Below are 24,347 nucleotides of genomic sequence, written 5' to 3' on the forward strand. Positions count from 1 at the left end.
AAGATAATCTTGGAACTTGTAACAAAAAAAAAAGTTATGATGATGCGAAACTGTCTTAATTCATATAGAATATGGTTTTAATATTTAGCTCTACCTTTTTTTAGAACGCCAGGGAAAATGAGAAAATAAAAGCATCTTCAAGTAATTCGTTGAGTGTTTTAAAACTTTCCCCCATATTTTAGCCAAGTAAACGCCTCCGACCAGCACATAAGCCACCCTTTTTCTTTTTCTGACAATGAGCCGTTGCCAAGGAGAGTGCAGTACTGCAGCAAGTAGATCGGGGAAACGTCAACTTGGATCCAAAGCCTAAACCGAACCACTGTAGAGCCCACATCCACATATCCGAAATCTAAGCTCCAAGATGGACAAATTAAATTTGTTTTAATCGATCTCAGTTAAAAGAAATTCACTGATTGGAAAGTTTGCATAGATATTAGGTTATATCTAAAGAATTTTAATATGGATATGACATGATCATAGTTTTTCACGCATTTATGTACAAATATTCGACGGCAACTTTTCATTTTCTCATGTGCAGGCTGAATTTTATTAATTTTACAATATTTATTAGTCTAGAGTTTTATCATGATGATTGTCTTCATAATTTGTCTCGACTAGATTCCCACAATTGAAAACGGCTAACTATGTGTGTGTGCATGTATCTATAAGGTTAAAACCCTCCACCTTTTTTTATATGTAAAAACGATGATGATACGTAGCCTGGTAAGATTTGCTAGAAGGCAGCTTCACACAATCGTCTCTAGAGAAATCATCAAACCCTCTTCTCCGACACCTTCTCACCTCAAAACTTACAATCTTTCAGTGATTGATCAAATCATTCCGCATGCATATATGCCGATGGTTGCATTCTACCGGAACACCAGCATTTATCGTAGTTCCCATGACAAAACGCTTGACCTCAAGAGCTCATTATCTCAAACATTAATAAAGTACTACCCTTTTGCTGGTAGGCTACCCAAAGTCGCACCAGTTTTTGTAGATTGCAACGACAATGGAGCTGAGTTCCTTGAAGCATCAATCGATAGTACACTTTTGGATTTCCTTAAGAACTCGCAGCATGAAGATCTTGATCAATTCTTTCCACATGGTCTAGTATATTGCAACTCCAACAGTAGAGATGATGATCTTGAAAACGACGAAGTGATCATCCCACTTGCAGTTCAGGTCAACCATTTTGAATGTGGTGGAGTAGCAGTTGCAGTGTCGATGTCCCACAAGATAGCAGATGGAAGCAGTTTGGTTCAATTTATAAACGATTGGGCTACAATGACACGGTTTTGCTCCGATAAGCATGAACATGAAGTTCTAGTTGACCCCAAGTTCATTTCTGTTGAATCCATGAAATTGAATTATATTGGAGATTCGCTTGATTATGAATCGAAGGACTGTGTCACAAGGAGTTTCATGTTCCCTAACTCAAAGATAAACGAGCTCAAACTCAAAGTCAAAGCCATAACATCAGAATGTGTTGAACCCATCACAAACGCTACTCGTGCTGAAGTTTTGAGTTGGTTACTTTACAAGTGTGCAGTGGGAGCAGCTACTAAGAATAACTCAGGCTCCTTCAAACCCACTGGAATTGACCATGCATTAAACTTAAGAAACATAATGATTGAGTCGATGCCTGAAAAGAGCATAGGAAATTTCGCTGTGGCAATTGAGATGGTAACAAATAACGAAAGTGAAATCAGTGCAGAGTCATTCATCAATGACCTGAAGGTGAAAAAGTTGGAACTTCTAGGCATAAGAAATATTGAAACCGTGTTTGATCTTTTTACCCAAGCTGATTTAGAAGAAATCAAAATGAATGATGATCACATGTATATTTGTTCAAGCATGTGTGGGTTTCCTGGATATGAGATTGATTTTGGGTGGGGAAAGCCTGTAAAAGTAACCACGGCCGGAAATTTAAGGAAGAATAGCTTTATTCTCATGGATACTCCAAACAGGGATGGTATTGAAGCACTTGTGTGTTTGGGAAAGCAAGATATGGCCACTATTCAAAGTGACCATGAGCTTCTTGCCTTTTGCTAGTTTCTCATATATATATGGCTTAATTTTATAGCAGGATTTCCGAATCTAGTTAATTTCTAAAATTATTTTTGCCAAGTTTATTTTGTATGCTTGAAATTCGTGATTTATCATATCTATGTTATGCTAGCTTGTAGATTTTACTTTCAAATAACACTAACAATTTTTGGAATGTGTAAATTTTGAACTTAAACTTTATTTATGCAATTCATCCTCAACTTTTAGCTTATGGCATGAGCAACTTCCAAAAAATATAAGAAGTCATCTTTATAAATATAATGCCAAAACTCTTTTATTTGCATTTATCTTCTATATCAATTCAATTAGTAGATCTTTAAATACAAAAAGACGTAATAGGCTAATCTCATTTACCACTTTTCAAAAAATAATAAAAAATTAGTCAAATATCGAAAATAACCATGATTTGGTATATGCTTGTTAAATCGGTAGATGGGCCGAGGAAAAGTCATTTTGGCCTATGAAAGACAATTTTTATATGTACTCCCAATGTTGTGTACCCCTCCTACATGTGAGTGTAATAGTGTTTGTGCAGCCCCCTAATGTGACACTGAATGTGAGTGAAAAGATGGGGGTACTTATAGCACAACCTCTACGAAAACACCTTTTTGAGCCGCAAGATTGTCCGCATATATAAAACACATTTTTCTTTTTATCTTTCTTGAAACTCTAATTTTACACCGTTTTTACTGTAGAAATATTCTTTGAAAAAAAATCCACAAAAAAAGTCCATTTTTTTTTTAAATTTTGCAAATAGATATGAGAAATTAAGAATTTTAAATTGGTTTTTTAATAACGGGTTCAACTAAAACCGAACCGCCGGTTAGGAATAGGTTTTAATAAAAATCAAAATCCAGTTTTTTTTACTGGTTCTCTACTATAACTGAACCGAACCGGTGGTTTAACTGAGAAAAAAAACTACTTAAAACCAGATAGGTTTTTGAAAAACACAAACCAATTCAAAACCGGTAAATGCACACCTCTACTTGTGTGTAACCGACGATCCACAATCAACAATCCCTTCTTGTCCGATATGTTTACGTAGTAGTTGTCCATTTCTATAGGGGTATTAATGGTATATGTTTTTATTTATGCAAGTGGTATATGAAAACGTATAATCTTACAACGATCATCGGATAAAAATATATTTTGTTTATTTTTAGAAATTTTATGGTGAAAGACGTAAAAATTAAAACTGTATAGAAAGATAAATACTAGTGATTTTAAGTTTTTGTTTTATATTTGTTGAATTACATTTTTTTTTTTACTTTGGTAGTTATTTTGTTAAAAAAAATGATTTCTAGATTAGAAAGATACAATTTTGTGTTTATGGATGGAAAAGAAAGAAAAAGCAGATGTGCCTATAACTATAAGGCTCTAATTTTGGACTTCAAAATAGAAATTATGAATAAAAATGTTATATTTGGCCAATGCAGGTCTCAACTTAAAAAAATGATTTTAGATAGGAATGATATAAATTTGTGTTTAGGGATGGAAAAGAAAGAAAAATCTGAAGGCAGTTTTGGACTTCAAAATAGAAATTATGAATAAAAAAAGTTAAATATGGCCCATGCAGGTCTCGAACCTGCGACCTTCGCGTTATTAGCACGACGCTCTAACCAACTGAGCTAATGGGCCATGTTTGTTTAATAATGAAACTGTGATCCTCTATATTACACAATACATTTCAACAAAAAATTAAAAAATAAGGCTTACTACGAAAGTGAGTATTACTATTTGATCAGTTTTGTAATGTGTGGTAGAAAAGAAATCTGTGTTTGGTTTTGGGTTCAATAGTTATCATATGAAAGTGGGTTTTTAAGGTAATTTAAACGATTATTCATAACTTCAATTATATGATTATCTAATTATGTCTTACTAGTTTTTAAATGACAACAATCATTTAAAACCACTGTTACAATAGAACTAAAATTTTAATAGAAATTGTTTGAAAAAATATATATATTTTTAAAACATATAGAGATTGTTATCTTTTAGCCGAGCTATTCGGGATCGAATCGTAAAAAACTCGACTTGAGCACGAGTTAAACGAGCTCGAGCTTAGTTTCAGGTTCATTTATTAAACGAACTCCAGCCTGAGCTTCATCTGCCGAGCTCGATTATGCTTGCGAGCATAAACGAGCCTATGTATATGTATATAATATTAATATTAATTTTATATTAAATTATAGTTAAATAATTAAATATTAAATATTAAATATCAAAACAAGTTTTTTAATGAGCTTAAAAACAAAAACGAGCTTGATATTTGACTATTAACCGAATCGAGCTTAGACTTGTTTAGGCTCGTCTCACAAACAAGTTGAGCGCAAGCCGAGCTCGAGCATTTTAATTCATCCACGAGCCGAGCTCAAAATTTGAAAAGTAAGCTTGAGCTTGAGCTCGAGCCCCATGAATTTTAAATGAGCCGAACCCGATCCTACTTAAGCTCGAGCTCGACTCGGCTTGTTTACAACCCTGAGTATTTTATTGTATCCCTAATGTAACTTCAATAATATATATATATATATATATATATATATATATATATATATATATATATATATATATATATATATATATATAATACAATATCAGACAAGCATGTTATCAGGCAACAAACACAATCACACTCTTAAATCATAAATATACAAAAGGAATTCATCAAAACAACAAATTATTACAAATACAAAATAAAAATAAAATAAAATAAAAAAACCTCCTATAGTTTGATGTTTGGGGAATAAAAAACTAGCATCAACTATATAGAACTAACCTTACAAAATTTAAAACAACACTTATGGTGTGCTAGTTAGAGCATGAGGAGACATTGGCTTCCCTCTTCCCATGGTAAAACCCCTTGTTCCATCTGGCATTCTTGGCCCTTTTGGACTCAACTTAGGTGATGATGTTTCGGAATGGGCCGACCCACTTGATTGTGGCGACCCTGAAAGAACCCCACGTCCGTTATGTGTCGGGGTTCGTATCTTTGACTTCCCACGTAATCGTGCCCATCCTTTCTTCGAACCCTCTTCAACCTATCGGTATAAGAATCAACATTCAGCATATGTAAATAGTAACGGTAACGATAACAATGACAATGACAATGACAATGACAATGACGATGACGATGACAATGACAATGACAATGATAATTGTCAGTATGACACTGATAGTAATAGTGACGGTGACAGTGTTTATGGGCTTACGTTATTGTCGACAACAGTTTCAGTAAAGATAGTTGGAGAGGATTCTTCAGGCGAATCGAATGGTTCATCATTATCATCGTCAAGTATTCCGTCAAACTCTGACTTCCTGCTCTTCAATACAGACTTTGGCTGTACATTTAAATCATAAGATTTGCATAAACTTTATAAAGAGTAAATCGGTATTTAAATAACAAGAAGCGTATATCACATACAGAACGACGAAGCAGCAACCTAACTCTTAGCCCTTTTCGCCAATTCCTTTCATCATTCAACTTTTCAACCTGAAAACACAACTTCTTAAAATCTGTTTGATACACACGTGACAAGACAAAACAAAATGTACCTGGGACTCGAGACTGATATCAATAGGACAAAAATTGTAACTTTTTGTCCTATTCAAAAAGGTGGAAGAAGGTGGGACCGGAAGTGGAAAGGACATGAATGTCCTTTACGTCGTTATCGTTGAAAATAACTCTAAAAAGATTATCCAGTCCGGTCAGTCCAGTCCTAGTGTTCAAGATTCATTAGTAGAAACGTACCGCTTTCTCAGCCATTTCTGCAGTTTCGTACTCTACCAAAGCATGAAGCTTTAAAGCAAAAATAAAGCATGTTTAATGAAGTAAATAACATACCAAAAGATCAAATGAAGTAAATAATGAGTTGATAATACCTTGTTGCTAAAAACATAATCTCCTCTAGAACGTGAGGAATTAGGCTCCGGTGGATGGCAAATACGTATGGCTTTCACACTATACAATAAGCAAACTCATTCAACAATTTATAAAATTAATTTAACGGATGAAACTTGATATAAAAAATGGGTTCCAAATTCTACCTTCTCACGACATTAAAGATTTTCTCAAGATTTTGATGAGAATGATCTTCAGGAAGATTCTCTGCAACCACGGTGCGAGACTACATGGAAAAAAGAAACATTGATTCAAGTTCTAAAAAACTTGCAAGATGGTTGATAAGGCTACATTTGTTAAACAGGACAGGGCAAGACTGGACAGTACAAAACAAAAGACAACAACTTATGTCTCACTGCCAATGCACGTCAAATGCAGTACAACCTAAGCATTAGTATGCAAGTTTAGTCGAGTAACCTGAAGCTCTTCTTTGTCTTTTTCCGTGAAGGGGTGTTTACGCCTAACTTTTTTGCCATCATTGCTTACAACCTAACAAGGACACAATTAGACCAATGAAGAACCAATTGTAAATTGTAATTGTTCAAATGTCAAAGAACATACCAACTTTGAAGATGAGCAAAGAGCTTGAGCAAGCAGATGATTATTAGTAATGCAAGATTTGATTTTCTTCATAGATGCAATAACAGATATAGGAACTGTTACACAAGGAAATATTCATAGATCACATATTCATTTTCTTGATGCTATATAAACAAGATCCACAAAATAAAAAACGATTAAATGGATAAAAACGAATGGTGTAAAAGCTCACCATAGCCTTCAGGGTCCTTGTTAATGTGTTTCACCAGGGATTCGTTTGCAAGCAGGCTCAGGCCACTAAATTGATACTCCACCTGTTAGGGATGCGATAAAAACTCATTTTGAAGACAAAATTAAACACCCTTATTTGGGAAATTTATTCTGAATTCGGATTAATGGATATTTAATTCTGAAAAACAAGAGAAGTGACCTGTTTGATGATTTTTTGTTGAAGATCCTCAGTGAGGACATTCTTCGAATAGTTGGGGATCACAACATCTGGATTGGAGAAAAACTGCACTTGTTGATCTTGATCGCTGCCACCAACATAAACCCATTCACCGGAACCACCGCCGTCGTTCCCGCCGACACCCAGATAGTTAAAGCATGGATAAAAATAACCGGAAACCGGAATCTGGGTGTGCGAACTAGGGACGAATTCAGGTGCGTGTGCATTGAATTTAAAAGAAGGAGAACTGGAAATTTCCCTTTTTTCTTCCTTCCTGGATGCTTCTTTGTCTCTTATTTCCTGCAATTTTTCTTCTGGTTGTGCCTGCGCCATTTTTTTTATTGGTGTTTTTCAATCTTTTCTTACAAAGATTAGAGCGAAGAACCAATCCAATCTCTCTCCATCAAGAAAATTTGGACCATGTTCATTCTCTCACATAGACATGGTAAGAGGGGTTGCATTGAAGCGAAGAAATTGGCATGGTTTTCTCACAGTTTGGTAACTGCATTTTCATTTCCATTCCATGTTTGGCGCTCAAAAGTTGTCGATTTTATAAATATAATGAGGGCATTTTGAAAGCGTTTTATGGCTTTTATTTTTTTTATATTTATATTTATTTACTCAAAATGATCATCAAGGCAATAATAATATTTTTTTTATTTGACCATTAAATTTTCACTTGATCATTAACAACTATTATTCTGATCGTGAACTAGCCAGTAGGGGTGATCATTTGGACCGAACTGGACTGGACCGGCTCTTGGACCGGACCGGTTATGGAGAATATTGTGGACCGTGGACCGGACCGGATGAGTCGTGTCCGTGTCCGTGTCCGGGTCTGGGTTTTCCGGTTCTTGGACCCGTTTGGACTGGTACAACTTTAATTGCAAAGAGTACAAGTCGTTAAAATAAGTTTTTGGGTTTGATAGAACTCGTTAAAACGAATATGTTATTTGGTTTGATACGATACAACTTGTAAAAATGATTACGTTTCCGTTTCATGCATAGCTAATCTACCTTAATGTTATAATATTATAACTTACAAAATTAATTTTCCAAATAAAAGCAACTAACATATAAATCAAGTTCACCAAGATCTCTTTCATATGATTTATCTGTCAAAGATATATAAAATTCATAATTATAGTCTAAAATAATAGTTAAAAAGTTGAAATATTTCAGCTTTGATAGCTCAATTTTGAAGGATTGTAACTCACTAAATGTAATACCAAAATCAACAAAATTATAGTCTAAATTCATCTACAAACTGTAAACTAAATGTTGAAAAAAACCGCAGGTCAATCCGACTTAAAACGAATGAGTTATGGTTGTTTAAAAAATTTCACAGATTACAAAATTTTAAAAATCTTGCTGAAAAGCTGAAATTTTTCAGCTTTGATAGCTCAAATTTGAAAGACTGTAACTCATTGAATATAATACCAAAATCAACAAAATTATAGTCTAAATTTATGTACAAACTGTAAATTAAACGTTGGAAAAAACCGTGTGTCAATCCGACTTAAAACGAATGAGTTATGGTTGTTTAAAAATTTTCACAGATTACAAAATTTTAAAAACGTTGCTGAAAAGCTGAAAATTTTCAGCTTTGATAGCTCAACTTTGAAAGACTGTAACTCATTGAATATAATACCAAAATCAACAAAATTATAGTTTAAATTCATCTACAAACTGTAAATTAAACGTTGGAAAAAACTGCGTGTCAATTCGACTTAAAATGAATGAGTTATGATTGTTTAAAGATTACAATTTTTTTTAAAATCGGGTCCAACCGGTTCTAAACCCGGTAAAAACCGGACCGGACCAGTTTTGATGGATTCCTAGAACCGAGGACCGGCCCGGAGGTCCAAAAAAAGGGTCCGGTCTGGTCCGGTCCACCGGTCCAAATACTCACCCCTACTAGCCAGTACACATTTACTAAAATTAAAACTACATATTTTCTCGCGAACAAAATTTATTCTTCGTGTTGTTACTTTTACATCCAATCGTTACCTGATAGATCGTGAAATATCTCGCTAATAATCGCTATGTGTAAATCATATAGTATACATAGTATATGTTTATGATGGAAGAGAAAAAACCACTACAACACAAAAACATATAACGCCGAAATTTCTATAAACGAAGGTTGTTGATAAAGATAATTGAGACAATACAAAGGAAGACGGTGATGCAGCACATATCATGGATTATATTCAAATAAGTTGATAGATGAACATTGGTTTTGTATTGTTTCGTTGAATCACTAATAACTTAGCTCGTTTTAAACTGCAACATTTGGTCTCGTGATTTGCAAAAAATACTGTAAATAAGGTCCAAAAAGTTTTTAACGTGTATAGAAGTCCAAAATCAATAATTTCTTATGGTTTTGGTCCTTGATAGATTTGAAAGGATTATATTTTCTCTTATTATTTGTTTTTTACCTTATATTAATATTTTTTAAAATTTGAAAACTAGAAAAATCAGGAATAGGCCACCCACCGTACCATCATCTCTCTCTCTCTCTCTCTCTCTCTCTCGTCAAATACAAATAGACGTATTTGTAACATCCGTTTCTGAGGCCGGGTATGTAATTCTTTTTAACGTTTAATAATAATAATAATAATAATAATAATAATAATAATAATTGTAACGACGTAAATTTTAAAACAATTTTTCAATTTTCAAACATAATAAAACTCATATAATATTATCAAAATCTCATGTATCAAATTTCATCACAATAAAACATATCCTAGAATCTCAACACATAATCCTCTGTCAGTGTGTATAAATCATGTCGGTGCCTTCCCGCGATCCTCGTTGGTACCTGAAACACATATCACATAACACGGTAAGCATAAATGCTTAGTGAGTTCCCCAAAATACCACATACAACACATAAGCCACTCGAGACTATAACTCAGTATGACCCTCCGGTCAATGTGTCTCAGCGGGACCCTCCAGTCCCGTAGCTCGTTGGACCCTCCAGTCCGGTCTAGCTCGTTGGACCCTCTGGTCCGGTCTAACTCGTAGGACCCTCCGGTCCGGTCTATATAACACATATCATACATATATCACAATGCACATAAACTCAAACATTCACATAACACATAAGACCCTCCGGTCTACATATAGTTACCACTCTAGGTAATGTATAGTGAGAAGACTCACCTCGGGTAATCTCGGAAAGTCTCGAACTCGAATCATTGATCTAGCCTCTGCCTAATCACATAAAGTAATCATCTCTAATTAATACGGCTCTCAAAGACTAGACTAGTTCCTCCCTATATTCTCTCAGAAGGGAAAAATACCATTTTACCCCTCCAATAGTCCAATGCCCAACTGTTGACGAAACCCTAAAAGTCAACCCCAGTCAACGGTCCAACTTTGACCAGACTCGTCGAGTGCACTCGGGTGACTCGGCGAGTCCATGCGTGTCCTCTGAATCCTCCTAAGGCCTCACTCGACTCGTCGAGTTAACCTTTTTCTCGACGGGTTACCACTGATCACGAATCGTGGTGCAACACAATCCGACTCGTCGACTCCTCTCATGGACTCGGCGAGTTTCTTCCATGGGAATGCTCAAACGACCTTTTGAGGTCAGATCTGTTTCTCTAACTTATAGATCTGACCTTCTAACACCCAAAAGTCACGTAAAGGTCTGAACTTTACGTTCATGCATCGCACATATGGCTCTATATGATGAAATAGCTCTAAAAATGGAGTCCTGGGCTCAATATTCTCATGTAACAGCATAAAGCTTGGTTGTTGGGACACTCTGGACCTCTCAAGGTCCAGATCTAAAGTCTATTCCTCAATGGGACTTCACATGCTCTAAATTCCAACTAAAGAAAGGGTAAAGAAACCCTAGATTCAAGAGATTTACTCTATACACGAAAATAGGCATGGATTCATACCTCAACAACAACCTTTGGTGAAGTAATGGCAGGTCTGAGCTCCTCAATCAGCCTAGCTTCAATCCCCTCTCTCCTTCTTGCAAGAATGCACTAATGGTGATGCAATTAGCTCCTTCCCTCACTCTCTATGCTTTCTGGTTTGTTAGGGTTTCTCAAGTGGGTGTGTGGCCGCAATGAGGGCCATAAGGACCCTTAAATAGGGCACATGCCTGAAGATTTAGGGTTTCTGTCCACAGCGCGGACTCGTCGAGTCCATTCATTAATCCTAGTCAGCAGTCGCGATCCTACTCGACGAGTTTAGGCGTCAACTCGTCGAGTCCCTCTCCTTGACTCAAAATAAATACTCAATCTATGATACCTGGAAATCCGGATGTTACAATTCTCCCCCACTAGAATCAGACTTCGCCCTCGAAGTCTCGCTCTGCAAACAACTCTGGATGTTGCTCCCGCATCTCCGTCTCTGGCTCCCAAGTCAGCTCGGACCCTCTCCGATGTTGCCACTGGACCTGAACCAGGGGCACCTCCTTGTTCCTCAGAACCTTGATCTTCCGATCCAAGATCGCGATCGGCCTCTCAATGTAATTCAGACTCGCGTCCACCTGAATATCCTCTAGCGGCACAACCACCGTCTCATCGGCTATACACTTCCTCAACTGGGATACGTGGAAGGTATCATGGATATGACTCAACTCCTCGGGTAGCTCCAGACGGTATGCTACCTTACCCACCCTCGCGGTCACCCTGAACGGACCAATGTATCGGGGCCCCAGCTTGCCGCTCTTCCTGAATCTATTCACTCCTTTCCAAGGAGATACCTTCAGGAGTACGAAATCTCCAACCTGGAACTCGAGCTCGGATCGCCGCCTATCCACATAACTCTTCTGACGGATCTGGGCTGTCAGTAACCTCTGTATGACCTGCTGTATCTGCTCAGTCGTCTTGAGCACTATCTCAGTGCTACCCATCACTCGCTGCCCTACCTCTCCCCAACAGATGGGAGTTCGACACCTCCTCCCATAAAGAAGCTCAAAGGGAGGCATACCAATACTCGAATGGTGGCTGTTGTTGTAAGAAAACTCAGCCAAAGGTAGGTATGTGTCCCAACTTCCACCGAAGTCCATAACACATGCTCGAAGCATGTCCTCGAGTGTCTGTATCGTTCGCTCACTCTGGCCATCCGTCTATGGGTGGTAGGCAGTACTGAAGTGCAATCTCGTACCCAACTCCTCATGGAACTTCTTCCAAAACCTGGAAGTGAAACGTACATCTCGGTCTGACACAATCGAGATCGGCACTCCATGCCGCGACACCACCTCTTTCACATATATTTCTGTCAGCCTCTCCGCAGAAGAGTTCTCACTGATAGCAAGGAAGTGAGCGCTCTTCGTCAGTCGGTCCACAATCACCCAAATTGCATCAACACCCCTCGCGATCCTCGGCAATTTGGTGATAAAATCCATAGAAATCTGTTCCCACTTCCACTGGGGAACCTCTAATGGCTGCAACTTGCCATGCAGACGCTGGTGCTCGACCTTAACCCGATGACAGGTCAAGCACCTCTCTACGACCCATGCAACATCCCTATTCATACAGGGCCACCAATAGTCTCTCTTCAGGTCCAAATACATCTTAGTGGCCCCGGGATGGATCGAAAATCTCGATCTATGCGCCTCCTCCAACAGAGTGCTACGTGCCCCGCCCATATACGGCACCCAAATCCGACCACGAAAGGTCATGAGCCCTTGGCTATCCGTCACAAACTCGGACACCTGTCCAATTACCCGCTCCCTTTTGCGGTTCTCCGGTCTCACAGCCTCTGCCTGGGCCTCTCGAATAGTATCCAACACAGGAGTCATCACCGTCATCCTCATACATATGTCTCGAATCGGGGCACTCTCCCGCCCTGCGGCTCAAGGCATCGGCTACCACGTTAGCCTTGCCCGGGTGGTACAGGATCTCACAGTCATAATCCTTTACCACATCCAACCATCTCCTCTGGCGTATATTCAGGTTGGGCTGATCCATCAGATACTTCAAACTCTTGTGGTCCGTGTATATGGTACACCGAACCCCATACAAATAATGGCGCCATATCTTGAGGGTGAATACCACTGCCCCCAACTCCAAATCGTGGGTGGGATACCTCGTCTCACGAGGCTTCAGCTGCCTCAATGCGTATGCTATCACGTGCCCTCTCTGCACAAGCACCGCACCCAACCCCGATATAGACGCATCACAATACACTACGAAATCCTCCATTCCCTCCGGAAGGGCTAACACCGGGGCTTCGCATAATCTCTGGCGAAGAGTCTCAAACGAGGTCTGCTGCTCGGGACCCCAAATAAAAGCAACACCCTTCTGGGTCAATCTGGTGAGGGGAACGACAATCTTGGAGAAATCTCTGATAAATCTCCGATAGTAGCCGGCCAACCCCAGAAAACTCCTGATCTCGGTGGGGGATCTCGGCACCTCCCAACTCATAACAGCCTCAATCTTGGCCGGATCGACCAGTATCCCATTCTGATTAACGAGGTGCCCCAAGAACTGGACCTCTCGTAACCAGAAATCACACTTGGAGAATTTGGCATAAAGCCTCTCCGATCTCAAAACTCCAAGGACCTCCCTCAGATGCTCCTCATGCTGCTCTCTGGATCTCGAATACACTAGAATGTCATCGATGAACACAATCACCGATCGATCCAACATCGGCCTGCATACTCGGTTCATGAGATCCATGAACGTCGTTGGTGCATTGGTGAGCCCAAAAGGCATCACCACGAACTCGTAATGCCCATAACGAGTCCTGAACGCCGTCTTCTGGATATCCTCATCACGCACCCTCATCTGGTGATATCCAGACCTCAAGTCTATCTTGGAAAACCAAGACGCTCCCTGCAACTGATCGAATAGATCGTCGATCCTCGGTAGTGGATAACGGTTCTTGACCGTCAACTTGTTCAACTCCCGGTAATCGATGCACATCCGGTGTGAACCATCCTTTTTCTTGACAAAAAGGATCGGCGCTCCCCACGGCGAGCTACTCGGTCGGATGAATCCCTTCCCCAACAGCTCCTGAAGCTGCGAGGATAACTCCTGCATCTCTGGTGGTGCAAGGCGATAGGGTGCCTTGGCAATAGGCACTGCCCCCGGAACCAAATCGATGCGGAACTCCACCTGCCTCTCGGGAGGCGAACCCGACAACTCCTCGGGGAAAACATCCGAAAACTCTCGCACTATCGGTACCTCACCGACAAAACTCGGCCTCTCTGCGGTAACTCGTGCATCCATGACATAGGCTACAAACCCTCTACAGCCCTGCTGTAGACTCTGTCTCGCTCTGGCAGCCGAACAGAATGCTGACCCAAATCGGGTACCCTCGCCATACACCGTAAGTACTCCCCCACTAGGGTCTCGTATGGTCACCAACTGTCGCTCACAGTTTATAACAGCTCCAAATCGGCTCAACCAGTCCATGCCTACGACGACACAGACATCCCCCATCGCAATCAGTACCAGATCTATCGGGAACTCAACACCGAAAATCTTGAGTACACATCCTCGAATCACATCAGTAGCATAAACCGCTCGCTCGTCAGCTATAGAAACTCATAGAGGTCGACTCAACGCCTCTCGTCGGATACTGATGTGCTGGCTAAACGCCAATGACACGAAATATCGACTCGCACCCGAGTCAAATAACACCAAAGTAGGTACAGAACTCACAAGAAAAGTACCTATGCATACCACAATATAAGCACAATATCTCAACTCAGAATAAGTAAATAAAAGAATACATACCAGCCACGACATCTGGCGCTGCGCGGACCTCCTCCGCTGTCAACTGAAAGGCTCTCCCGCAAGCCTTCGGTGCCTCGGCCTTCGCTGGCCGGACCTCGGTAGCTCTAGCAGCAGGTGTATATCCATGTGCTGATCCCTGAAGTAGCTGTGGGCACTTGGCCTTCCGATGGCCAGTCTGGTTGCAGTGAAAGCAAACTGCAAACCCCTTGGGGTAATCCCTCGTGAAATGCCCTTCCTTACCACACTTGTAGCACACCCCCGCTCTGCACACCCCATCATGGCTCTTGCCGCACTTCCCGCAAGTGCGGCCCTTCGGACCTCCAGATCTCGAATCAGCGGGCTTTGCCCGCTTGGCTGCCGGCTGAGACTGTACCGGCCACTTATCCCTCCTCTGAGACTTGGCCTCCTCCCTGGCCTGAGTCTCTAGCTCAATCTCCCTCTTCCGGGCATTTTCCTGGAGCTCGGCAAATGTCCGGTATGTCGAGTTCGCCACGAACTCACGAATGTCCCTCCTCAGTATGCTCAGATATCGGCTCATACGTTCCTACTCGGTAGACACGTGCTCAGGGTAAAACAACACCCTCTCATGAAACATCCGTGTAATCACAGTCACGGAGTCCGTCCCCTGCTTGAGGGACAAGAACTCCTGCGACAATCGTTCCCTCTCCATCGGGGGAACATACTCATCTCGGAACATGGTGGTGAACCTCTCCCAGGTCACCGCTGTAATCTCTGCAGGAATGAAGTATGTCGTCACAAACTTCCACCAGTCCTTCGCTCCCAAGCGAAGCTGGTTCAGCGCGAACCGTACCCTCAGATGCTCAGGGAAAGAACATGTGTAGAAACACCCCTCAATGTCAGAGATACATCTCATCGCGGCTATCGGATCCTGAGTCCCATCAAAATCTGGTGGCTTCGTGTTGCTGAACTCCAGGTACAGCAATGAATCATCCCCCTGTGGCCTAGCAGCGGCAATGGCTGCGGTGGCCGCAGCAACAGCAGCATCGGTAAGAGCAGCATACCGCTCGTCAAATGTCTCAATCAGTATGGTCTTGATAGACCCAAACATCTCCGGTATCTCAGCACGAATGGCTGCTGCCACCTCATCATGAATCATCCTGCGAATCTCATCATCGCTAACACCGCTGCTCTCTGGAGTGTGGCGCGTACCCACCATAATGTCTCTGAAACATAACACAAAAGAAATCAGAGACTCGCTCGAGTATACTCGCACTCGATAACTCAACCCTACTCGTTCCTTAGTATCCTAAGGATTCTTACTTGGACTGCTCACTGATCCGGTGTTTCCAGTAGTACGGGCCCTATACTACCTTCCACACCGCATTAGTATTCACTCCAAGTCCTCCACCTAGGATCCCAGATCACAAGTACCCTATATCTCGCTGAACACATGCTACCTTCCAGTAGACCACTCATAAGCTCCTCGCTACTACCTACTCACTCTCGAAGTAACTCATAGTAGCAGTAATCTCCTAGGATAAGGCATCACAAATCAGGCCACTCTAGTCCTAGATATGAATACCTAGCCTACTCTAGCATGCATAACATATCACATAATATCTCATAAACATATAATGTAAGGGTATTTTGGGAAATCACCGTTTGGGCGCTGGCTGATCGTACATACTGCTCCGTTCTGCTTTTCTCAAAAATATTTTACTCTTTTAGAAAAATTGTTTCTTTTATGAAAATTTTTCTCAAATCCCCAGTTTGAGTTCAGATACGCCCGAAGGTGCATCCGAATCCCTCAAACCAAGGCTCTGATACCAACTTGTAACAACGTAAATTTCAAAACAATTTTTCAATTTTCAAACATAATAAAACTCATATAATATTCTCAAAATCTCATGTATCAAATGTCATCACAATAAAACATATCCCAGAATCTCAACACATAATCCTCTGCTAGTGTGTACAAATCATGTCGGCGCCTTCCCGCGATCCTCGCTGGTACCTGAAACACATATCACATAACACGGTAATCATAAATGCTTAGTGAGTTCCCCAAAATACCACATACAACACATAAGCCACTCGAGACTATAACTCAGTATGACCCTCCGGTCAATGTGTCTCAGCGGGACCCTCCAGTCCCGTAGCTCGTTGGACCCTCCAGTCCGGTCTAGCTCGTTGGACCCTCTGGTCCGGTCTAACTCGTTGGACCCTCCGGTCCGGTCTATATAACACATATAATACATATATCACAATGCACATAAACTCAAACATACACATAACACATAAGACCCTCCGGTCTGCATATAGTTACCACTCTAGGTAATGTATAGTGAGAAGACTCACCTTGGGTAATCTCGGAAAGTCTCGAACTCGAATCATTGATCTAGCCTCTGCCTAATCACATAAAGTAATCATCTCTAATTAATACGGCTCTCAAAGACTAGACTAGTTCCTCCCTATATTCTCTCAGAAGGGAAAAATACCATTTTACCCCTCCAATAGTCCAATGCCCAACTGTTGACGAAAGCCTAAAAGTCAACCCCTGTCAACGGTCCAACTTTGACCAGACTCGTCGAGTGCACTCGGGTGACTCGGCGAGTCCATGCGTGTCCTCTGAATCCTCCTAAGGCCTCACTCCACTCGTCGAGTTAACCTTTTTCTCGACGGGTTACCACTGATCACGAATCGTGGTGCAACACAATCCGACTCGTCGACTCCTCTCATGGACTCGACGAGTTTTTTCCATGGGAATGCTCAAACGACCTTCTGAGGTTAGATCTGTTTCTCTAACTTATAGATTTGACCTTCTAACACCCAAAAGTCACGTAAAGGTCTGAACTTTACATTCATGGATCGCACATATGGCTCTATATGATGAAATAGCTCTAAAAATGGAGTCATAGGCTCAATATTCTCATGTAACAGCATAAAGCTTGGTTGTTGGGACACTCTGCACCTCTCAAGGTCCAGATCTAAAGTCTATTCCTCAATGTGACTTCACATGCTCCAAATTCCAACTAAAGAAAGGGTAAAGAAACCCTAGATTCAAGAGATCTACTCTATACACGAAAATAGGCATGGATTCATACCTCAACAACAACCTTTGGTGAAGTAATGGCAGGTCTGAGCTCCTCAATCAGCCTAACTTGAATCCCCTCTCTCCTTGCAAGAATGCACTAATGGTGATGCAATTAGCTCTTTCCCTCACTCTCTATGCTCTCTGGTTTGTTAGGGTTTCGCAAGTGGGTGTGTGGCCGCAATAAGGGCCATAAGGACCCTTAAATAGGGCACATGCCCGAAGATTTAGGGTTTCTGTCCACAGCGCGGACTCGTCGAGTCGACTCGCCGACTTGTCGAGTCCATTCATTAATCCTAGTCAGCAGTCGCGATCCTACTCGACGAGTTTAGGCGTCAACTCGTCGCGTCCTTCTCCTTGACTCAAAATAAATACTCAATCTATGATACCTGGAAATCCGGATGTTACAATAATAATAAATCAATTTATTAAAATAAATATTGGAATTTAAGAAGGGGTTTTATCAGAAAAAATCTCAAACTTTCGAAAGACGTTTCAATGTAGTCCCGATTTTTTTTAAAAAAAGAAAAACCCAAAAAAACCGGGAAAATCCTTCACTTTAACCAAAATTTACCTTATCAGGTTACCATGTTACATGGCTTGCTAACTGTACGAATGAGCTGATGTGGAGGCTGACATGGACTGACGTGCTAGCCACGTCAACTTCTGTCTTACTAATTAAAAAATGACATATTTTGGAAAATAAGAAAGGCTTGCCAAATGGAGGTTTTTTCTACATCACTTGGAAACCCATACATACTACTTACCAGTTAGGCTACATAAATTGTTTGCTTTTTCTTTTACACTATCTTTTATATCTATTACAACCTAAAGCTTTAAATACATTATTTATTTATTTATTATTATTATTATTATTATTATTATTATTATTACTTTAAGAGAAAATAAAAATATTATTTTTTTAATAAAACAAATTTAAAAAATTATGTTTTTAAAAATTTATAAGTTAAAAAATAATGATTTTTTAAAATTTTATAAGTTACATTTACGTGTTTATGAGTTTTTTATGTATTTGTTATACGTATACATAATAAGTTTTTACGTATAAAGTCATAAAAACATAAATATAATAAATAAGTTTTATGTAAAAATATATTTTAAATAAAAAAATTCTATGTATCTATTATATTTTGTATACGTTTTTATTATATTTGTATGTTTTTAAGGGGTTTTTTATCAGAAAAGTCTCAAACTTTTGGAAAAAGTTTTAATTTAGTCCCGATTTTTTTAATAGAAAAACCCATGAAACCGGGAAAATTCTTCACATTGGAAAAAGTAGACGAATAAACTGATCTAGAGACTGACATGGACTGACGTGACATGTCACGTCAGTTTCTGACTTAATAATGAAAAAATAGATCTATTTTTAGAAAATGAGGAGATGGGGTTCCAAACTCGTGACCTGTTCTCTGGAGTTGCAAACGATTTGCCACTTGAGCTACAAGATGTTTACGTGTTATCTCCTTCACTAATATATATATATATATATATATATATATATATATATATATATATATATATATATATATATATATATATATATATACTAGAAAAGTTCAGAGGCCCGTGCTCAACACGACCCATGGATTATGGATGGATTTTTGAAATGATGCTTGGTGAGTAATTGGGTAATTTGAAAGTTAAATTAAAATGTTAAATGATTCCTCAATTCAGTTTGTTAATATAATGAAAATAGAACAATCAAAGTAACCTTTCTTTGACATTTGAATACATGTTTTCTGATTGAAATTGTTAGCAATAAAGGATCCGGCTTTGTATAATCATAACATCCAGTTGTTTGTTGATGGGGAGAAGTAGAAACCTTGTTTTGAAATACGTTGATGTGGAGAAGTAGAAACTTCAGGCTTACAGAATGATTGAACAATGAGTTGTATGTTGTTTATTGCTATTGTTGTCATTTGTTTAATTGAGTTTTGTAGAGAAGTGAGATGTGGAGAGAGTGCAAATCAAATTGATAAATTTTCCCCACAAATGTTAGAGAATAATATTGCCATCTCTAATCTCTTCGATCCTTAGGTGATATGTGATCTCCAGAAGACATCAACGAATTTATGTGGATTAGGCATTAAAAAAATAAATATGAATATTACAAACCCCATCTAATCTAATTATAAATAAGTGAAACCTAATTCAAACTAATCATGTGAACATATTTTAAAAATCTAAGTGTTTGATGTAGATGGATGTATCTTTAAGACTTCATTGAATTTGGGTATTTATCTATTAGTTGATTGTACTTATTGATACTTACACAAAAGTTAACCTCAATGATGGAAGTGCATGTTATTTATTGTAAATAATATCACATGCAACAACTTACAATCTGAGTGAAATAAAGTATTATAGAGGAAATGAAGTTGCAATCTTACTGAAATAAACTATTATAAAGAAATGTAATATTATTCAATAATAATACACAAGCCACAACTTAAAATCTGATTGAAATATACTATTATAGAGGAAATGAAGTTGTTAGTTTGTTTAGTTTTAATAGCATGAAAACATAACAACTAATGTGGAAATGAACATATCAATTCTTTATGTTTGGTAAATTGGTATTCACTTACTGTTCGGTGGGAAGATCAGCTTAAAAACTTTTCCTGTCATAACCAAAACGGAATACATCAGTTTCAAACACATTAAGAAGTTGCACAAATGATTTGCAATTCTATATAGTTTCATACCTAAACAACAAAAATTTGATGTTTCAGAATAAAATTTCACAGCATGACAACACCAACAAGACATGACTTCTCGAAGAACACCAGCAGATAAAATTACTTGTTGTAAGAGATGTTTTCCTTTTCTATTGCTCTGTTGCTTGCCAACATTATTTTATTTCATAATTGTTGTACCTAAATTTCTAACTATTCTTCTTTTAAGTCCTTTACTTTCTCCAGTTATGTTTTCACTTATGTTGTATAAACTTGCTTGTATGGTATCATTAGTCTTCCTATTGTGTTGTTCATTTGAACATTTGTCTTGCAAATGTTCGTTAATTTCTTCCTTTTCCATTTTTAAGGGCTTCCTTTTTGTAACGTTTCTTATAAGGAGGAGCATCATCAACTATATCTAACATATCTATTATATCTTGACAGTTACCATTCGTTTTTTTCCAATTTATAATAGCTTTTCACCTGTATAGTTTCTTATCTACAATGGAACAACCAGCAACACTTGTTATTCTTTTGTGATTATTAGGTGCATGTTGACATCCACTCACGATATGGAAATTTGATGATAGTACACCGCCAATTTGTTAAAAGTTATATTGTTTAAGCAAAGAAATTGATTTACATGTGACATGTACCACTTGTTACTTGGCACCACTTGAGAAGTTCAACATCTGGTTGAATAGAAACAATTTGTCACGATCATATATGAAAATATTATGATTACAATTGTCATTAAGAATAATTGTATACCAAAATGTAAGTATGAACTAATTATATGACTGTTTCACTGTTTTGGTGCTTTACCTGCTACTAAATTGAAGTTCATTTTTTTTTGCTAGAAAGTTTTCATGCAGTTTAGGAAAATTGCAGTAATTTCTAAAATCGGATTACTTATAGTATTTCATAGGTGCTGTCAAAAGTGAGAGTATTTAAATAACACAGAGAAATTAACAAATTAATATAGACATTTAAGAAGTATAAAATGTAATCTCTCAAATACGTTGTTTAATGGAATTTCAACTGCCCCTTTTATACCTTTGAAAACAAAAGGGAAAATAGATTGCAATAACATATGTATTTTTTATGGAAATTTTGACACTTGGATAATTGAAGGCCAAAGATTTACAATGTAAAAGCAACCAATCAGCACCTAATTCCCTTCGTTAATCATAATTAGAATTGAATAGATGTAAACTTTGTGCAATCAATGTTCCTATGTGGCAATTGTTAATTATAAGTAGAATTTGAGATAATGATTAAAGGAAAAACGACCATCAAATAGATTTTATCAGGGGAAGAAAATCCATCGATAGATTGACGGTAAGAAGTAAAAAGAACTGAAGTCGTCAAATTAGGGTTTGTGTTTTCAATTGAAATCAGATTAGGGTTTGTGTAGAGAACATACCAGTGGGAAGATGGCGATGGCAAACGGACTCATGTTACGGATCTTATTTGATTAAACATTCAGAAAATTTGTGGTCGAGAATTGGACGAATTTTATGAAAATCCGATTAGTGGAAGATATGTCAGATCTTGTAGAGGACGAACCGTTATGTGTCTTCGGGGTGATGTAGAATGGATGGGTAATCAGAGTCGGTAAAGTTAAGTGGTAAACAGGATGCTATGATGAGGAAGATTTACTCGACATTTGAGTACGTTGTGTCGTTCCGGGAGTGGGGTACGTGGCCGAACCGGAACCCTATGAATTGAATATTGAAGGCACGAGTATAAAAAGGTTTTTATATAAAATAATGATAATGATATATATATATATATATATATATATATATATATATATATATATATATATATATATATATATATATATATATATATATATAGAGGAGGGTTCAATTGAGAAAAAAAAAAGGTTGAGAATGGGGGAATCATTCTCGGCCAATCATTTAATTAGCATCTTAACATAAAATACACGGTAGCAAAATTGTAAATATGATATGATATCCTTCAATCACAGATACATAATTGTGGATAATTTGATAACAATTCAAATTCATTACTACTCGATCGTTCATCATCCAAATTTCTTCTCCAACCTTCAACGATCATCCATATTTCTTCAATTAAATCCTCGATCAACATCATCCAGTGTTAATCAATCATCCATCTTCGTCAAAAACACGTTCATCAAGATCATTCAACAGTAGACAAAAAAAAAATCGTTTTTGGTTCTTTCAATCCAACCTTCAATTATGCTTGAATTCGAGCATATCTTCAACATCTACGATTAATTATACTTCCAGTGTCATTAGATCAACATCATCGATAATCAACAACAATTTCACTTCATATCATTCATTCAACATCGATCATCAAACAAAACTTCTAAATTAAGGTTAGAAAAACGTCAAATCATTTTTTTTTGAAAAATTTCATATAATTCTCTATCAATCTACTATTTTGTAAGTTTTAAATAGTCAAAGTATCATGTTTTTAGCATTTTTAAAAAAACTTACTTGTATGCACTCCAACTGTTTGATGAAATGCATAAACTAAATTACCACGTTATATTCACATATGAATATGTTTTCGCACCTTAATTAGTATATATTTGTTTTTTTTATACACAAAACAAATATGTTATATTCATATATGAATATGTTATACAATTTAATATATTCTTCATTTTGATCGTGTTAAATTCAAATGCAAATGATATTCATTAACCAATACAATGTTGTTTGTCTTAGTATAATGTTGATTTTACATGTAAAATAATATTGTTACAATATACAAAAAAACTATTCACAAACCAATTCTTATAATGTATTATATATTTTTATATATAAAGGTTGTATTCACAAAATAAATAAATCAACATGTATAGTTTATTCACATAAATAAAAATAACAGATTACAATGATTTTTTACTAGTGTGATTGAAGTTAGTAACATCATCAGTAAATATGTCGTAATGATTTCTAAACTTTATTCATATATGAATAAATAGCATGTCATGATGATGTCATCACTAGTAGGAATGAAAATTTAGTGACATCATCAAAACAATTTGCCGCAATGAAGTTTAGTCTCGGAATTGGACGAAATTCGCATATTTGATGTAAAATGGTGCGATTTACAAAATTCACAGCATCGCCGTGACGTACGGTATTTTTCGGCCATTCGGGACTGTTTAGGGCCTCAAAATGACGTTTTTCTATTTTTATAATTTTCTGAAAAAAAAGTTATCATTTATTTACAAATGAATAGAACATTAATAAAAATATATATGCTTATATAATTATTTTATTAACCTAAAAAGATTAGTTGTATGTGAATAAATATATATTCTTATCAAATACTTTTTTTTATCTTTAATTTTATATATTTTGTAGTCCTCGGTTTTATTGACAGTTTTATTCATTTGTGAATAATACATATATATTCACATTTGATTATTACATATATATTCATTTGTGAATATTACATATGTTCACATGCGGATATAATTCTTATATGTTATTCACATATGAATTACAAACTTGCTTAGGACCTCAAAACAATGTTTTTTTTCCGAAAAAAATACATTATCACTTATGAATAAAAAGTATGATTAATTTTTTTATAATATAAATATCATTCATATATGAATATAGCATATAATAAACATAGTATATTCATATTTAAATATTAGACGATGCATTCAATTGTGAATATTACATAGTATATTCACTTGTGAATATTAGATGGTATATTCACTTATGAATATTATATGATATTTTCATATGTGAATATTACATAGTATTACATGGTATATCACATGTGAATTTTACATAGTATATTCACTTGTGAATATAATATGATATATTCACTTATGAATATTACACAGTATATTCACATATGAATATTACAATGTTTTTTCACAAATATATATAATTTTTATACGTTA

At 37.4% G+C, this 24,347-nt stretch overlaps 2 protein-coding genes, 1 long non-coding RNA gene and 1 other non-coding gene across 4 annotated transcripts; 1 reads left to right on the plus strand and 3 right to left on the minus strand.

Moving 5' to 3' along the window:
* Nucleotides 1-708: 708 nt before the first annotated feature.
* Nucleotides 709-2,055, plus strand: LOC145139983 (akuammiline synthase 1-like). Its single transcript, XM_079073618.1, has one exon. The coding sequence runs from the start codon at nucleotides 709-711 to the stop codon at nucleotides 2,053-2,055; it is 1,347 nt and encodes a 448-aa protein (XP_078929744.1).
* A 1,579-nt stretch (nucleotides 2,056-3,634) lies between these two features.
* TRNAI-AAU (transfer RNA isoleucine (anticodon AAU)) lies at nucleotides 3,635-3,708 on the minus strand. The gene has a single exon. It is a non-coding gene; the product is annotated as a tRNA-Ile (tRNA).
* A 997-nt stretch (nucleotides 3,709-4,705) lies between these two features.
* LOC145138095 (la-related protein 6C-like) lies at nucleotides 4,706-7,491 on the minus strand. Its single transcript, XM_079072243.1, has 10 exons — nucleotides 6,939-7,491; nucleotides 6,741-6,822; nucleotides 6,530-6,624; nucleotides 6,386-6,457; nucleotides 6,115-6,194; nucleotides 5,950-6,028; nucleotides 5,819-5,866; nucleotides 5,492-5,560; nucleotides 5,280-5,408; nucleotides 4,706-5,108 (listed from the first exon to the last, which is right to left on the minus strand). The coding sequence occupies exons 1-10, from the start codon at nucleotides 7,287-7,289 to the stop codon at nucleotides 4,869-4,871; spliced, it is 1,245 nt and encodes a 414-aa protein (XP_078928369.1). The 5' UTR covers nucleotides 7,290-7,491; the 3' UTR covers nucleotides 4,706-4,868.
* Nucleotides 7,492-20,038: 12,547 nt separating this feature from the next.
* LOC145138443 (uncharacterized) lies at nucleotides 20,039-22,127 on the minus strand. Its single transcript, XR_013721529.1, has 3 exons — nucleotides 21,846-22,127; nucleotides 21,063-21,111; nucleotides 20,039-20,365 (listed from the first exon to the last, which is right to left on the minus strand). It is a non-coding gene; the product is annotated as an uncharacterized LOC145138443 (long non-coding RNA).
* Between the last annotated feature and the right edge of the window lie 2,220 nt (nucleotides 22,128-24,347).

Source organism: Lactuca virosa, chromosome 9 (assembly GCF_052849685.1).
Source record: "Lactuca virosa cultivar CGN04683 chromosome 9, Lactuca_virosa_CGN04683_v6, whole genome shotgun sequence".
Taxonomy (NCBI): Eukaryota; Viridiplantae; Streptophyta; class Magnoliopsida; order Asterales; family Asteraceae; genus Lactuca; species Lactuca virosa.